This window comes from Strix uralensis, chromosome 14, assembly GCF_047716275.1.
Source record: "Strix uralensis isolate ZFMK-TIS-50842 chromosome 14, bStrUra1, whole genome shotgun sequence".
In the NCBI taxonomy this organism is placed as follows: domain Eukaryota; kingdom Metazoa; phylum Chordata; class Aves; order Strigiformes; family Strigidae; genus Strix; species Strix uralensis.
The window spans coordinates 16,504,104-16,521,701 of NC_133985.1; the positions used below are offsets into that span (position 1 = coordinate 16,504,104).

At 55.0% G+C, this 17,598-nt stretch overlaps 1 protein-coding gene across 1 annotated transcript; it reads left to right on the forward strand.

Moving 5' to 3' along the window:
• Positions 1–497: 497 nt before the first annotated feature.
• On the forward strand, positions 498–16,461 carry LOC141949856 (LON peptidase N-terminal domain and RING finger protein 1-like). The gene is made up of 12 exons (XM_074883952.1): positions 498–1,043; positions 5,000–5,118; positions 5,780–5,902; positions 6,673–6,804; positions 7,533–7,668; positions 8,448–8,541; positions 10,196–10,310; positions 10,955–11,076; positions 11,499–11,657; positions 12,570–12,732; positions 12,822–12,968; positions 14,045–16,461. Exons 1-12 carry the CDS (start codon positions 653–655, stop codon positions 14,240–14,242), a joined length of 1,899 nt encoding a protein of 632 aa, XP_074740053.1. The 5' UTR covers positions 498–652; the 3' UTR covers positions 14,243–16,461.
• The last annotated feature ends 1,137 nt before the right edge of the window (positions 16,462–17,598 follow it).

Below are 17,598 nucleotides of genomic sequence, written 5' to 3' on the forward strand. Positions count from 1 at the left end.
CCAATACCCCAGGCAGCCCACACCATGGGCTGTCTCCAAAGAGTCCTGGCCCCATCTTGGGGCACCCCAAAACATCCCCCAGCACTTTGCACCCTCGTTCTGCTTCAGAGCACCCCAGATCCCCCGGGGACCCTGCTCTCCAGCACCCCCCCCCCCCCCCCCATGGCTTCACACTCGTGTGCCCCGACCTGTACCCCGCACCCCGGCTGCTCCGGACCCCCCCAACACCCCCGTGTCCAGGCTCCGGGGGCAGGGGGGGGGTCGGCACCGGAGCGCCCCCAACACCCCGGGACCGCTGCTCACCAGCCCGTGCCCGAGCCCACGCTGGGGCACTTCCCCGCCCCGTTCCCGCATCCCTCCCGGGGTCGCCCCCGCCCCGAGCCCCCCGGTACCGCCGGCTCCGTTACGAAACGCGGCCGGGGCGGGGCGGGGCGGGGCGGCTGCGGCGGCCAATGGCGGCCCCGGCAGCTCCGCCACCGGCGCCCCCGCCGGTTCGGCCCGGGGGGGTCCTGCCCCGGCGGGCCGGGCCGGGCCGGGAGGATGGGCTGAGCGGGGCGGAGCGGGGCGATGCGCGGGGTCCCGGCGGCGGCCGGGCTGTGCGGGCACTGCTGGCCCTAAGGGCAGCTCCCCCTCGCCGGCTCCAACCGCGGCGATGAGTCGCGGCCCCCCTAGCCCGTCCTCCTCACCCCGGGCGGGGAGCCCCGTCCGGCAGCCCCTCGACCCCGGGAGCGGGGGCTTGGACATGCTGCGCTGCCCCTCCTGCCTCCTCCTCCTCTGGGAGCCGGTGACCGTGTCCTGCGGTCACTCTTTCTGCAAGCCGTGCCTCGGGGGGGCCGTGCCCTCCCGCTGCCCCCTGTGCCAGGAGAGGCTGAAGCTGTTGGGCGTCGGGGCGGCGAAGTGCAACGTGGTGCTCTGCGGCCTCCTGGAGAAATGCGTGGAGCGGGAGAGCCGGCTGGCCTGGCTGGTGGCACACGTCCGGGACCGTGTCACCCGTGGGGACGCGCGGGAAGCGCTGAGGATGGCTCAGAAAGCGGTCGAGCTGGGTGAGCACCACCGGGCCCGAGGGGCTGGCGGGGCGGCTTGGGGGGTGCTGGGTGCGAGGGGCCAGCCCTGCAGCTGGCATGAGGGCGTGCAGGCTGGGCTGTTGGGTGCCAACGTGGGTCACTTTGTCCCAGCACTGAAGTGCCCTCTGAGCCTGCACAGTCCAGAGCTGGGAGCCCTGGGAAGCTGGAAGTGTTGGAAAGGCAGTGCTGGTGGGGATGAGCAGGGGGGATCCAGCTGCTGGGCATTTCTCCCATGTCCGCAGGTGTCCCGGGGTGATGGGACGGGGTGGGTGGCAGGGCAAGCCGCCGCTGCTCATCCTGGCTGCTAGGGCCACGGGCAGGGCAGGACACACAGCCTGCATCCCATCGGCCACATGTGTCTGGCCTTAGCAAGAGGCTGGGGAGGAAAGAGCAGCAAACAGCTTCTTGCATCTTGCCACCTGGCAATATTTCAGGGTCAGAGGAAGAGTTCTGCCCGGGGGGGTGGCCATTATGTAAAGTGGTTGGGACTTTTCCAGTCCGGGACAGACACGTCCTCACCCTCAGAGCCTGGTGAGGACACAGCCTTGGCCGGGCTCCTGGGCCAGCCCCATGGTGCAGGGCAGTGCCCCCGCCCCCGCACCCCTCAGCCCCCTTTTGCAACTGGCTCTGGCGAGACGTTTGCCTGCAGGGTCAGGATCGGGCCCAGACGGGTTGATCTGCTTTAATGTGTAAGTGGATTTCTTGTAGAGTAATGCTTAAATAAAAGGGGTTATACAATGTGTCTGGAGCAGGGGGTTGGGACGGCAGAGGCATAAGGTACTTTCTCCACTGGCGTTTCTATGACAGCAGTCAGCTCTCCTCCCGCGGCGCAGACACTTATTCATCGCCTGCTGCGAAACAAGTGCCAGAGGTCCAGGGTATGCCTGGAACCAAGGGCTGAGCGGGCTGCCGATCCTGGTGTTGGCACCAAAAGCAGGTGCCTTTATGCAACCTCCCGAGGCATCCATCTCGTACCCTGCACACCCGTCCTTCCGTGTAAATGCACGTGCACAGTTCTCTAGTACTGTTTTCCTTATTGCCAGGCTTTTGTCTGATTGGGGTGTGCAATTATATACCTCTTTTTAAAAAGCCTCTGTGAGTATAAAGAGGAAACATCGCAAGCTCTGTCCTTGGTCTTCCCTGCCTGCTCCGTTCCCTGAAGGACAGGGGAAGTCCGGCTTAGGGCAACGAGGAAATTTCAGTCAATCACAGCTGCAGCTTCCCTAAACCTGGAGGAAATTTCAGTCAATCACAGCTGCAGCTCCCCAAAACCTGGAGGAAATTGCAGTCAATCACAGCTGCAGCTCCCCAAAACCTGGAGGAAACTGCAGTCAATCACAGCTGCAGCTCCCCTAAACCTGCGCTTGCTGGTGCTGCTCAGGCTCAGCCACGTGGGTGGTGCTTTCGGGATGTGTTTTCCCGCTCCTGCTGCCTGCAGCACACTTTCAGGCTGCACAACTTCTTACGGGATCCCCTTTGCTTTCAAACAGAACCACTGAGAAATGTTCGACCCACAAGAATGGGTTTTTTCGTGGTTCAGTGTCGCACTGTGGGCCAGTTTGCAGTGTGCTGCTCAGCCCAGCCTGTAGAGGAGCTCTCTTTGCTTGGAAGAAAATAAATTGTCAGGTTTTTTTCTTTTGTATTTCTATGTGAACAGAAAAAAATGCACTGTAACGTGTAACACAGGAGGCCTCCCAACACGCCTAGAGACAGGAGGCTGGGGAGCACTATCAGTCACTCATCAGTCACTGGGGCCGCCAGCTGGCTTACGTCCCTGATGTCTAATGATATCATAGATCAAAAATAGCTGCAGCAGAACAGAAATGCAGAATTCAGAGCCCTGTTTTACACATTTTTTTTTTTTTTCCCCTCACCAAATCAGTTGCTTTATTGCCAGGCTGTGCAAATGTTTGAATGGGTTTGCCCACATGGAAGATAAGCCTCTAGACTTTGTACCCATTTGTTCATCCCTACCTGTCATTAGGAGATGGAATATTTCATCTCTGGATGCATACTTGTGGGACAGGTTGCTGAGCAGCAAGTTCCCACGTTTTCTAACTTGAGCCCTAAGGTGCCAGCTAACATTATAAATGAAAATAAGCTCTGAGGGATCAGGTGTTGTTCTGCTGCACAGCTCAGCGTGGCCAGTGCAGCCTTGGTGCAGGAGTGGCTGGGCCTGGGCTCTGCTGCTCCCCATGTTATGGTGGCACCAGGTAGAGAGCAAGATCTCCCAGTGCTACACAGTGAGCATGGGGCCAAGGAAGCAATAGCTGTGGCAGAGCTTCCTCCTCCATGATAAGATGTGGCGGATGCCTGGGCGGATCGGTGGGTGCCGGGCATGGTGACAGAGGAGGTGGGCAGGGGTGTGGGCAGATGCTGGCTGCCTGCACCCTGCTGTCATGGGGCTGCTAGTCTGGACCTGCAGTTCACTGGCAGAGCTACATCAGTGTCATGTTTGAACCGGGGCAGGAGGAAATACTGCTGGGGTTGGGAGCATGGGAGACATCATCAGCAATGATGTCTCCTGATGATCGCTGATCGGCTGCTGGCCAGGGCCCTGGACCTGGTTTGCCCTGGAGGGAGCTGCCAGCCCTTCAGCAAGGTGATGTTGCCCGCACCACTTTGCCACAGTAAATGCAGCACCACTGCCTGCGAATGGTGCCTAATTTATGATACGAGGTTGGCCTTAGAGCCAGCATCCTGCAGGGCCACCACATGTGCTACCCATGCTGGACCTACCATTGTCCCACGGGGAGCTCGGAGCCGGCGGGGACCTGTGTGACACTGGAGGCTTCCCCAGAGGGGCCAGGGAGCAGCGGGTCCCCAACCTCAGCACTTAGTGGCCCTTGGGCGATGCTCTGCACTGCGGGGGACACAGGATTGGGTGCACAGACCCGTTGCCTTAGCTGGGAAACCAGCACAGCACTGGATGTAGGTCACCTCCATGGCAAGCTGTGATATAATGGGGTGGGTCTGGGAATCTCTGCAATTCAAACCCACAAACATTACCACACCTGGTTACTCCATGAGTGTGGGCCTTTGGGGTGCTGCTTGCTCATACTCTTCGACATCTCCCACCCCAATTCCCCTGCTGGAAGTGCTTGTAGGAAGGAAGGTCTTAATGGTGTTTCCCTGATGCAGGAGAGAAGAGGGTCTCTCTGCCTGTTATTTAGGAGCAGGGAGGAGCATGTGGGATGCCCAGCACTGTGACACTTGGGGTGTCATGGCCAGTAGTGCCTGTGGGAGCTGTGCCTCCCCCACCACTGAGATCCCATCAGTGACATCTCACTGACAAGGAACTGGATGCTTATTTCCCTTTTTCCATTTTGGGAAGTCTCAGCGTTTTCTCAAACTTGGAAACCTTGACTCACATGGTGGGGGCAGATCCTTGCACCTCTGCCAGTTTTTCCTCTGTGCCAGGAGGGTGGTGGCAGCCAGGTTGGTCTGGGAGGCTCCCTGGTGTTTTGGGCATTCAGGTCTCTGTAGCTGCAGGCTTGTTTGGTAACGTGTTATTGTGGCTCTGCTGGGTGAATCACATTGCAGAGCCTTCTGTGGCAACGGCCCCTGGAGGGACTATGTGTATGGTACAGCCTTTTTGCTGCATCCCAAAAGGATGGATGAGAGCCCAGATCCCAGCATGGCAGAGCCCCAAGGCAGTGGTGTGGCCCCTTGGCTGAGGGCGTTTGTGGGAGATGGGGAAAAACAAAGGAAAAAGCCTCAAATAGTTTAAAGCTAGATGTTTAGGGGAGATAACTTCCTTGCAGAGACTTATGAGGCCAGTGACTCCTTCCAAAGAGGAGCGCAGGAGCTGGCTGTGCTCAGCGCGAGGCAGCGGCGCAGGGGCTGTCCCACTGTGGTGGCATCTCCCTGGCGTCATCCAGTCCCACTACCTCGCCATGGACTCATCACATGAGTGACAACATTTCTCTTTCCAGACCCCGATGCCAGCTCCCTGCGGCTGTGCCGGGCAGAGGCGTTCGCAGCGCTGGGGCAGCACCCACGAGCGCTGGAAGACCTGGACGCTGTGTGCAGGGCTGAGCCTGGAGAGCATGAGGTGAGCGGAGGGAAGGCCCCATCAGCTGACTGCGCTTGCAGCCAAATCTTACTGTACGGGAGCAGTTTCCCCCTTTCCTGAATTCTCCTAGCCACTGGATTCATCCTGCTCAGAAATACACTGGCCAGACCCATGAAGTTGCAAGCCCAGGCTGCCAGCGCTGCATTGCACTAACAGGAGAGGTCCGGTGCCGTGTCCGCCCTTGCTCGCATGCAGGCAGGGAGGGCATGAAACTGTGCTGGTGCACAGGATCACAGCTGGGGCCTTGGGGAGGTGTTGGCCAGAGGCTGAGCTGCCCTTGGAGAAATCAGCCCTGGGAGCTCACTTGCAGATTTGTGAAGCACTCATTGACAATGGTTTCACAGCTTCAAAGGCAGAAGCCCTTGGCTCCCTCTTCAGGCCTCTGTAGGGTTTGTTTGCTTGGCTTTTGCAACTGCTGCATTTTGGGAGAGTCCTGTTTTATGGGCACCTGACTGCGGGTGGACCTGTCTTTTTTAGACAAGTCTGAGCATGGGAGCAGCGAAGTGTCCAGGTGCTTTGGCCTGGGATGGGAGCAGGCAGGACTGGAAGGAGATGCCCTCAGGGCTCTCACGGGAGCTGAAGGGGCATGTGCTCAGCTGGTCGCTGTCTCATAGTCACCACAGGTTTTTCTGCTCTGCAGGGCTTCTTCAGGAAAGGGAAGGTGCTTCTGGAGATGGGGCAGAGAGCCGAAGCCCTGCTAGCATGGGAACACTGCCTGACACTCAGTCCTCATTTCCAACCTGCTCAGAGAGAGATGGAGAAGGTGAGTGGGCCGTACCGTGTCAGGGTCCTGTGCCCTCACATCACACAGGGAGATGCCCTTGTGCTCTGAAGGACTCGTGTCCATCACAGTCGTGCTGCTCTGGCCAGCAGTGGGATCAAGGGAAGTCGGGTCCTGGTCCAAGAGCTTTCCCATTGCTCCGGTGCAGGTTCACCCATGAGGAAAACTCCTCTTGCTCTGTTCATATCTTCAAGTCTCAGGTTTTGCAGGGCTTAGATGCTCACGTGGCACAAGGTGGGCTTCGAGACAATCAGTAGTCACCCAAGGCAAAGCAGCCAGCCAAAAGCTGTCACTGGAAAGCCAGTGTCTTTTCTGCAGATGATTTCAGGCCAGCATCCACCTTTGTACCAAAATCACCATCACCAGGGGTGCCTCCAGCAGTGTCCCCAGCCTGGGGACTTCATGCCATGAGTGGACACTTGCTCTTCAGGAGGGAAAGGGCGGGGAAATGGGGAATGACCTTGTACCCCTCACAGCTCACTCCCTTCCTGCTCTTTGTGGGTGATGGAGAACATGGCTCCCATGGCCCCCTTAAAATACACCATATTGTTCACTGCCTTGTGCTGCTTTCTTCCTTACGTGTTGCTAAGGCATTTGTTTGACAAGATAGCTCAGCCAGCGCCGAAACAAGTAACCCCAATGTGTCCTGTGGCGAGCAGGAGGCTGCTTTGGGGAAAGGGGGAATCTGGCAGCCCATCCACCTCCCTGCTTCCTTCTCCCAGCACCCCCTGAGCCCCACTTTCTCCTTGCAGATCCTCAAGCAAGAGGATGCTCCTCAGCCACACATGGCTGCTGCATGCCCGGGTGATGCTCACCAGGGCTTGACTGGTCCCCAGGTCAGTGGAGGGAGCCCTGCTCTCCCATTGTCTTCAACACAAGCTCAGGTAAGAGAGTTTGCAACGATCTGAGTTTGCAATGGGACTTAATGTCCCTCTGGGACATCCCAAATTGGGTTTTCATATGATGGGAAAACAGATGTGATAAGGGGAAGCTGTGCAGGACCATAGCCACGTGCACGTGGTTGCGTGCTGGGAGGAGAAGCTGCAGGTAGTAGAGGGTGGAAGAGCAAAGACACTATCAGAGCTGATGCTGTGGGGACTGGGGAAACAGAGGAGGCTTCTTCTGTCTCCATTTCTCTCCCAGTTTTATTCTGCAGTACTTCTAGTAGGATTTTAGACTCTCATTGTGTTTAAAACACCCAAGTGACACTACATTCAGGGGAAAAAAAGTCAGTTTTAATGCTTTTTTCATGCAAAAACCACATTTGAGAACAGTTCAGACCATTAGCAGCTATTAAGGAAAACTTATCTTTTGCTCTTTGCCTTCTAAAGATGAATTTGGCAGGTTTGGAGAGGGAAATCAGAGAAAATGGGCTCAGATACACCCAAATACAAGGCGGTACATCTGGACAGAGTAAACCCATGTTTTTGCCACCAGATGAGCAGGGATATGTGAAGGCCACGCTCTTCTGCTGTCCTGCAGATGCAAGATGTTAATATACAGCAACACACCAGCCAGCCTGCTGGTGCCATCAGGCTTAGTGGGACAAATAGGGCTGTGCATTCAAAGGGAAAAGAGATTTTGGGCTCAATTTCATCTTTGTTGTGCCTAGGATGAGGAGGGAGAGCTGGCAGATGGCAGAGGGGACACTGGGTCTGAGCACGGTCAGGGGACAGCCACCCTTTCCCAGCCGGGGCGATGGCACAAACCGGAGACTTCGTCAGAGAGGCAGGGCCAGTGGTTAGTAGGTGAGTGTCATCAACGGTACCAGAATCTCCTCTCATGCAAAATACTTGTTTAAAATCCATTTTGGCATTGAAAACAGTGTTTGCGCTGTGTGCCAGCTCAGCGAGCAGACATCCCAGGGGTGTGCAATGGGGCAGCTCTGGCCAGCACTTTTGCTGCTTCTCATGCATGTGAGGAGGATTGGATCTTCCTGTGTTGGGCTGGTGAACTTACACCAAACTTTTGGGTCTAGCTTGGTGAAAAGTTCTTGCTAAAGCCAGATATCACTTGTTCCCTGTGTGGAGTCAGGGAGAGGCTCCCTTTGGTTCCCATGGGTTTAGATTTAGATTAAATGCCCTTGTGAAGGACATGGCATGCCGTGCGTGGTGGAAGCGGCACCTCCACTGCCATTAACTTGCCATCAGTGTCCAGCCAGATGTCTGCCACGTACCTGCGTTTGCATAAAGCGGTGCTGATGTCTTGTGGCAGGTCTCCAGAGACCTCCATCTAGGAGCTTCTTAGGCCACTTCACCTCCCAGTGCCTCAGTTTCCCTGCCTGCAAAAGGAGGTAGGGAGATACCACCTTCCTCTGCCAAGACCTACTGATGTAAAAGCTATGGATGAACACGGATGGGTTAACAGAGGGGTTTATGTTGCATTTCCTAGTGGTTTCGGTTTTAACTTTCATACACTTTGTGTAGCAGTTAACTACTTACAACTCAGAATGAGGTCAGAAAGCAAAGATTAATATTCAGTATTGAAATGGGGGATTGTCTTCTCTTTTCTTCCCTTTTGCCACTAGATAACAAAGAGGAAACAGCAGCAGCAAAGTGTACCCAGCTGTGCCTCGAGGAGCTGCTGAGCATATCTGACTTGGAGTGCTCCCTCTGCATACGGTGAGTTCTCTGGCCAGAGAGCTTTTAGGATAAAGAATTAGCACCTGCTGGGTTTTCTTTCCTGGTGTGGATCTTTCTTCACATCTTAATAGCAAACTCAGTCCCCAGTACTGCTGAAATTCAGGTTTCAGTAGAGGTAAGAGATAAGAGGGGAAGACGGGGGCATGCTTTGCCCTGCCAGACTGTACGAGCTCAGATCACCTTGTCTCAGCATCATTAGGTCTGTTTTGCCTGGGACATCGGTGTGGAGGTGGGGATGTTCAGTGGGGTCAAAGACTGAAAGCGGTGGTTGCCCTTTGTAACTGCAGGCTGGAACAGGAAGGTGTTGCCCCAGGGAAACACCATCTGTCATGGGGGTATTGCAAACCCAGAGGGGAGCATTTCCGAGCTCTGTGCCTGCTGGAGGTGGGAAAGGGGACAGGATAGAGCCCACATCCAACTGCTGACTCAAGTCCAGGGAAGAGCTGGGTGTTGCCACAGGGCATGCTGTTATTTCTGGCATGTCCCAGGACCTCGAGCAGTTGTGCAAGCGGCTGCTGGCAGAGGGCTGGGTGTTGCACCACCGGATGTGCAAGACAGTCAAGGTCTCCTGTTCAGCAGCTTTTTCCAGGTCTGGGCATGGCATGGGGAAATAACACAGGGGAGAGAGAGAGCAAGCTTGTATCTGGTCTGAATTAGGTGAATTTAGGTCTCTTCTGAGAGCAGGGAAACATAATATTCAGGAAGACTTGGGGCTCAATGCTGAGCAGGCTTTCCTGACACCTTCATTTCATTTCTGATCCTGAAGCTACCTGTGAGCAACCTGAGTGCTTGCTGCCAGCTCTGCTCGTGGAGAAGGGGAGAAGGAGGCCCTTTCCCGTGGCTGCCTTTTGGGCTACACACCACTGTGGGTGTCTGGGGAACCACAGCCCTGCCAGGACTGAGGGGTGCCGTGTGTGTACTGACGGGGTCTGCAGGGACCCCAAAGGGACAGGGAGCAGTGCTCAGGCCTGGGACAGTTCTCATCTTACATCATTGTGCAAGTCCAACAGTCTGAGCCCAGACTTCTAATTAAAGGAATAAGCCAGTTAGGAAGCTTTTAATTTAATTAACAGGAGTTATGAGCAAACCTTAGACAATGCAGCTTTAGTGAAGGTGTGTTTCATAACTGTGGGCTGCCAGGGCTTGAAGACACAGTGTGAGATAGCTTTCCATGGTGTTGCATCCCTGCAGCATCTCTGTCTTCAGTGCAGAAGGCTGGTGAAGGCAGCAAATATCCCTTGAAATGGTAGAAGGGGACATGAGAAATGTCTTGTTCCTGCTGGAAGCAAAATCTCTTGCTCTCAGCAAGGTGATTCAGGGAAGATGCAGGTACAAGGCTGGGGGATAGCCAGAAGCTGCACCCACGGCTTTGCTCTCCCTGACCTGCTCAACCCTTGCAGCAGCAGTCTGGGCCTCTGCACATCCCTGAGCGCTTTGTGGGACCCCTGCACTGTGGGGCTGAGACCAGCGAGGGTTTCCAAACTGGGGTGCTGAGCCAGGCCTGGGGAATGATGGCTTTGATGGCACCCAGCCCTGTGAACAGAGGCTCTGTGATCTCTCTCTCTTCTGGGCTTACCTGTTCTCCTTCCCCTGTGTTCCTCTCTGCGGTCCATTGACTTTGGTCCCTCTGCAGGATGTTCTTCGAGCCGGTGACGACGCCGTGCGGGCACACCTTCTGCAAGGAGTGCCTCGAACGCTGCCTGGACCACCGCCCCAACTGCCCCCTCTGCAAACAGAGCCTGAGAGAGGTGGGGGCATGTGTGCTGTGGGAGGGAGCCCGAGGGAGAGCCGGGGACTGGCTCTGGCTGCCAGCAGCCTGCCCAGGGCTGGGGTGGGAAGGTGCGATGCTGTCATGTTAGCAGCTCCCTGGCATGGCAGAATCAGCTTTGCTCACGTGGGAATGACCAGACAGTTGATAATTAAGACCAAGATATTAATTTCCACAAGATGCCACAGTGATTTAGTGAGACTGTAAACAGGACTGAAAGGTGTAGAGAGACAGGGAAAGAAAGAAGTGGATGCTAATTACTTTAAAAAATGGAAATGGATGGAAAACCTGCTAGCCTGGAGATTTGATTTAATTTTTAATGAAAAGGGATTCAGATGAGACCATCAGGGAAATTAGGTTGTCATACAAGGACTGCATCACTGTCAGAGACAGGATGCTGCATTGGATGGGCCCTGGCTCTGAGCTGCATCTGGAGGTCTCGGTGGACCTGACATCCCATCCTGCTAGATGGCTTGACATCCCCCAATAGGTTTTATCTCTGACTTTCTCTGATCTAAAGTTATCCTCAGTTCCAATAAACGTGAGCGTGATTCAGAGCCTGGCAGGGCCTCAAGGTTCCCCCTCCTGCTCTTCATCAACCTATTTCTGGGTCTAATTTTTTAGTACCTGAAGGCTGGAAGCTACAGCCCCACCGTGTTGCTGCAGGACATCATGCTGGCCACCTTCCCTGCACAGCTGGCTGAGCGCCGGGAGCTGCACCAGGCTGAGATGGCAGAGCTGTCCAAGTAAGCAGCGACCTGCTCTGGTGTGTGTGTGTGTGTGTATGCGCGCACAGGGGCTGTGAAGGGCTCTGAGGGGGCTGTCTACACCACATACCATCACTCTGGCTTGGGAACTGCTCAGGTGATGTCTGTCCCACTTCTAGGACCACGTCACAGCAGTGCTGGGGGTGGGTGCGGACGTACCCCATTGGGCACCTGGGGATGAGGGACCATCTCTGCAAGGAGCTGTTTTGTGGGCAGAGTCTGTCCTTGGGCTCTTGGTGAGCCAAGTGGAAACTTTGGTGTTGCTCTACACTGGAGCATCACTTCCTGGGGTAAAGGACAGATCTGGTTTGAGGAGCAGCCATGGCACAAGCCGATGCAGAGCCCTTGGGATGGGATTTACTCCAGAAGGTTTCATAGTGGTCTCCTCTCCTGTCCCTTAGCCTGACCAAGAACATCCCCATCTTCGTATGCACAATGTCCTTCCCAGGCATCGCCTGCCCTCTGCACGTCTTCGAGCCTCGCTACCGCCTCATGATCCGACGGTGCCAGGAGACCGGCACGAGGAGGTTCGGCATGTGTATATATGAGAACGGGAAGAGGTGAGCTCCTGAGCAAGGTGGCTTCTCTCTGCCCTGGCTGATTTGCCCCTCTCTGCCCCAGCCCCAAATGTCTAAAATCTTGAGTAGTTCGGAGAGAAGGAACCAGGTGCAATTTCCTATCCCACTGCACCCCACAGATAAAATCAGCAGGGAGGTGGTGTGTTCCCCACACAGCAGAGTGAAATGGGATCTCGCTGCCTCCCAGCATCATGACTGGCCAGACAATGAATGGGGCCAACACTGGAGCTGGCCAGAGCCAGTGGTGGCTGTTAAATATGACTGTCTGGGAACAGCTTCTGGCTCAGGATGCCTGTGAGCTGCATGGTTCCCTGGCTGTGACATCCAGCTCCTCTTAGTGAGCACTTGAAAACTGCTGTACTTCTCATACTTTGTCCTTAACAAGCTGTGAGAGGACATTGGGTTAAATGGGCTTGTTTGGTGCAGTATGGCCATCCTTATGTTCCTGGTGGCACCTCCAGATCTCAGATGGGCTCAGTTCCAGGCTCCTAACCCAAGTACTCTGTTAAATACCTCTATTTACATGACATATCCTCCCTGTGCTCCAGTCCTGTTCAAGTGAAATGAGATAAATAACATTTTCTGGGCTTTGGGAGGATGACTCTGCAAGGGATGGTGTCTTCAGGACCACTGCACATCAGGGCAATATGACAACCTAAGTCATTCTGGTATATGGCAAATCCAAGGGAGTGCAGGCAGTGTACTCACTATTCCCTGCCCTCTTAGCAGCAAGTGGTAACTCCACAGAGTTGAATGAATTTCTGAATTTGCCCCCTTCCAGCCAGCTTGTGCCTGGGCCTTTTTTTCCTCTGGAGCTGGTGCCTTCAGGAGAAGCAGCTCTCTCACCACTGGTATCCCAGCTCAGCCCCTTTTTTCTCCCCCGTCTCTCTCCAGTTTTGCTGACTACGGCTGCGTGCTGGAGATACGGCAGATCGAGCTGCTGGCAGACGGGAGGTCCTTGGTGGACACCATCGGCAGGCGGCGGTTCCGGGTGCTGAGCCGCGGACACAGGGATGGCTACCACACTGCCGACATCGAGTACCTGGAGGACAAGAAGGTGAGGGCAGGGCCAGGGCAAAAGCCCCTGCTGTGGTGGGACAGAGCCTCCCCACAGACACCTTCTACGTTCCTCTTCCGTCCATGCAGGTGGCCGGGGAGGAGCTGCAGGAGCTGCAGTGCCTGCATGAGAACACCTACCGCTTGGCTCAGCGGTTCTGTGAGCACGGAGACCTGGCCTCCAGGCACATTTTGATGCATCATGGACCTCTGCCGGAGAAGGAAGAGGACATCCAGGTAGTGCCCCAAGGGAAAGGATGCTTTAAATAGAGAAGGGTACCAAGAGAGCCTCTGAAGCAGCGCTGTTCCTGTGCTAGCCACCCTGCTTCTCTGCTCGGCTTACCCCTGAGATGAGCAAAACAAACTCTGTTTTTCACTCCTGTTACTAGTTACAGCATCTCTCACTCAGAGATGGTAGGGTTTGTTTGTTAAAACTATTTAATATTTTTTTACGGTTTTAAATTGTTCTTGGAAACTGAGCATTGAGTTTTAAAAGCTTTCCTGGAGTCTTCCTAAACAGGAACCAAAAAACTGAGCTGCCTGGATTTGAAAACACTTGGGGAAAAAGCCAAAACAAATGGGCAAAGAAATGAACCCCACAACTCAGTGGGCCTGGGGTCTCCTTTCTCATTGTGTTCCTTTGAGACGGCCACAGCTGGCCTGAGGAGAGGAGCTAAGAGATCAGGATCCAGTTTGCTTATTAAATTGCTCTGACAAATTCAGATTCTGGAGGAAAAAAAAAAATCCCCAAATTTAGTTTTCACTCCTTTAAGAAAGTGTTACCTGACTGGGTCATTACAAATATGCTCTTGCTGGCTTGTCCCAGGCTAAGGCTGTCCTGGCCAGCAGTTGCATCAACACTGAACGACTTGTCCTCCATCAGCTGAATCGAGCATTTCCCTCTTAGTTTGGCTCAGGTTTTAAAAAAGCCAATTTACAAAACCACTGCCCAGTGGTTGTGCCTGCCTGGCCTGCACCTCGCCGCTTTGAGTGATGATAAGGCAAATGCCCCAGAAGTCACCAACCACGCGGGATTTGGCCCGTGTTTACAAAAAGCATTGCCTTAGACAAGGAAATGCACAAGATATTTCTTTGTCTCTTTAGTATAGACTTTTTCCTGGTTACATCTGTGTCTGGAGACTCCCTGGGGAATGCTTGTCTGGAAATTAAATTAGTTTATCTGGCAGTTTTGAGCCCAGACAGACAAAAAAGCAGTTCAGAGGAATACCTTATCCAAAGCTGGCATTGCCATCCTGACACACATTCACCTTGTAGTTCCTGACCTGGGGGGTCTCTCTTTCTCTCCCCTCCAGGCTTCGGCAGATGGCCCGACATGGTGCTGGTGGCTCATCTCCATCCTGCCCCTTGAGCCGTCCTACCAGCTGAACCTCTTCTCCACCACCTCCCTGCGTGCCCGCCTCACGCAGCTGCAGCGCATCCTCGCCTCCCTGCTGCAGCAGCCCCCTGCCAGGCACCCGCTGCCCGAGCACAGCCCCCGGGGCCGCGTCTGAACCCCCTGGCCCCCCTCTCTCTGCAGGGGAGACCTCCACCCCCTTGAGTTTCTCTATGTGTTACTTCATGGTTTTGCGTGTGGTTTGAGCCCCCCCAAAATCAACCTCAGCGGTGAGCTGGGCACCCTCTGCCTGGTTCAGTGAGGCCGATGCCATGCCGGCAGCACCACTACACCGTCCGTGCCACCTCTGGGAGCTGCTTGGTGACATGGCCGTGCTGTGCCATCAGAGGGGAGACTGGGATGGAAAGATGGGTTGTGTCTTGGGGACAAAGTCACTTGCTGAGCTGCTTCAGTGCTAAGGAAAACTCCCCTTAGGGCCGAGAACTGAGTGCCAGGATTGCCTCTTCCTCTTTGAAGGACAATGTAGGGTTTTTAGTAGATGGTCCTGCTCTGTGAAGCAGATTTTCAGGCTTGGGAGAGGTGGTACTGGGAGGCAGAGAGGTCCCAGTAGCTTCCCCCAGCCTCGGGAGCTGATGGCTCTGCCTCTGCTTACAAGTTTGACTTAATTTCTATTCAAACAAGAAGAAAAGTTAAATTAAACAATCCAAAACCCACAGTGCAGCTCATAACCACCTCCATGGCCACACAGTGCAGAGATGCTGCTCTCTGACCATGCCCGGGTCAGGATGTCCCCTTCCCATTGCTCTGCTCAGTGCTCTGCTGTGTTTGCTGTGCTGAGCTCGCCAAGTGCTTCCCTGGGCCAGAGCTGTGCTGGAGACTGCCAGCCACTTCCCTGACTGCCAGTTCCACTGCCATGAAGTCCCATGGGAAGGGCAGGATTTGGCAGCATTGGTGCTTTTCCCCCCACCCAAAGGCTGCTCTTCCCAAGCCTGGCTGGGTTCAGGTTGCAGGGTCAGATGGCGGGGGCTAGAAGGAGCTGATGGCGCAAGGGAGTTAAGCCTGGAAGTGGCTTTGTGAGACTTTCCGCTCCTTGAATAGAGCAATTTTCCCATGTTCAGTGTTTCTTGTGAACTTTCTGACTCCTCAGGACAAAATCAGGGTGTGAGTGGAGACTGGATCCTTGCACGTGGGACCCAGAACAGTTCAGGATCTCCTGAAAGAGCACAGAGTTATGTCAAAGGGAGCTGAACCTCCGGAGAGCTGGGGAGGGGGCAGGATCCGTGACCGAGGCTGTGAGCCCCATGTCAGGGGAGCAAGTGCCTGTCTGCAAGTGCCTGGCTGCTGCTTGTCTCTAAATACAGGGAAAAGAGTATTCCCCCTGGACAGCCCAGGCTTTCCACCATGGAAATCCTGAAGGTTTGGGATCATCATCCATAATTTCAGTGGCTTTGGGTTGAATTTTAGGAGTGATATCCACTTACTGAGTTGTTGGATTAACATTGCTTCCAGAATTTTATCCCTGCTTTTCCCAAAGGCTCCACATCCCATCTCAGGGCTCATGGGCTGTTGGATGTGTGTGTGCAAGAGAAAATCAGGTTGGGGCTCCAGTACTCCTTACTGCACATGTTGCTGGGCTGAGCCCAGGGCAGGAGGCTCTGGGCACAGCTCCGAGAGATCCCTGTCCAGGGCCAGTGCCTTTCCCTGTCCTGCTCTTTCCAGGAACGGGAGATCTTTGTCCCTCCTCTGCAGCAAAGTGCCTTGAGGGAGCGACAGTCAGGGGGAGCTGAGGGCTTGCTTCCCAGGCACCGTGGTGAGCGCAGGGCAGCTGGGGACTACTCAAAGCTGGATTTGCTCCTTGACCTTTGAGTCACATCCTCCCCCACTTTGCTGCTCTCTCTGGGGCACCGTGTCTCCCCCAAGGGACTATATCCCCGGGGGGTTGGATTGGGGTGGGCAGGGGTAGGTGATGGAGGGACACCTGGCAGTCCTGGGGAAGGTGCATGTACGTGGCAGGATGCCACTGAAGTTTGGGAAGTGCCTTTCTTTTTTGCAGGGTCACTCAGTGATCCCCCACCCCAAGCCCCTCACCTACCCCCCAGGTTGGCTGTTCCCCAGTTCTGGGAGCTCCCTGGGCTTCTGCGGGTCCCTGCAGCAAGAGGGAGGCATGGGGGGATGCAGGGGAAAAGTGTGGGTCTGCCCCATGTCCATCCTGGGGGAGAGCCGGGGACCAGAGCCACATCTACCTGGCTTCTTTGGGAAGGGACTCGTGCAAATCGCTCCAGTTTGCTTGGAGTGCCTTTGGGGTTTGTATTGCTATCTTCACTCTTTGAATTAAATTTTATTCCTGGTCATTGAAATAAAGACCTTTTTTTGGTTGTTGTTGTTTTCTTGCTGGTGTTTACTTTTGACTGCTTATTGATGAAAGTGCTTGGGCATCACCAGGGAGCTCTGGGGTCACATGAGAGACCCTGGCCTTTGGACAGCAAGTTAGATAGACACAGTGACCACAGCCCAACAAAGGTAGATGGTAACAAGGGAAAAAAATAAGGTGGGTTTGCTTGCAGAAAGTGAACATGTGAAACAAGGCAGGAGGGACTAGCTCCTGCCCATCATCGCAGCTAAAGGCTTTGGGGAAGGATGGGAACTGGGAGACCAGCCTGGTGGAGATGCTGACCAGTGTGGGATGACCCTGGAGGGTGTCCATCCCTCGAATGCTCTGGAGAGCATCTGTCCCTGACCTGCCTTTGCAACTGTGGGCAGAGGGCTGCAAGCTGGGAGCAGGTTTGCTTTTGGCAGCTGTCATTAGGGATGAGAGGCAATCCAGGGAGACATGCACGGACTCTAAAGTAAGAGGGTGGTCCTGGATGGAGAGGAGACAGTCTTCAACCCCAAGCACAGGGATGTCCTGCCGGGACAGCTCATACCTGTTTCTTGCTCTCACCTCACCTTTTCCCTCTATCTCCCAAATATACCATCCAAAATGAAGGGCAAGAAGGGAAATTCTTCTGCCTAGCTCTGCTTTGCACCCTGCCTGGGAACCTGGAACAACTGTAGAAGAGAGGGAGAGGGTTCAAGTATTCTGAGGTGGTAGATAACCCTAAAAAGGTCCCACGCTTCAGGGCAGGATCTCTGCCAGGCCATTAATAACTGGCTCCATGAGGAATTATACCTTGAATTTCACTCCCAGCAACTCTCTACAGAAACAGCCATGCCCTGGTGAAGCCCAGCTGTGTGCTGTGGCCGATGCCAGCCCCTTTGGTGGCTCCGGCAGCCCAGGTCTTGTGCCGGCGGGGTGTCTAGTGCGTGTCTGTGTGTGCGGGAGTCTGGAGCTGGCACCGGATCCCTTTGCCGTGTTGCCCTGCTCCCACTAGATGTCAGGAAGAGGCTGAATGCGGACGAGGAGGAAGGCACAGCCAGGGGATGTGCAGCATCAGCCGCTGCCAGATGCTTGACCATGCTTTTCTCACCCCCAGCCCCACAAGCAGCCCTGCTCTCAGCCCTGGCCCCGGCCGG

Excerpts from the sequence above, each read along its gene's own strand:
- LOC141949856 (XM_074883952.1), top strand. The coding sequence starts at position 653 with ATGAGTCGCGGCCCCCCTAGCCCGTCCTCCTCACCCCGGGCGGGGAGC. Across the intron at positions 1,044-4,999 it reads TCAGAAAGCGGTCGAGCTGG|ACCCCGATGCCAGCTCCCTG; the intron begins GTGAGCACCACC and ends TTCTCTTTCCAG. Across the intron at positions 12,733-12,821 it reads AGTACCTGGAGGACAAGAAG|GTGGCCGGGGAGGAGCTGCA; the intron begins GTGAGGGCAGGG and ends CCGTCCATGCAG.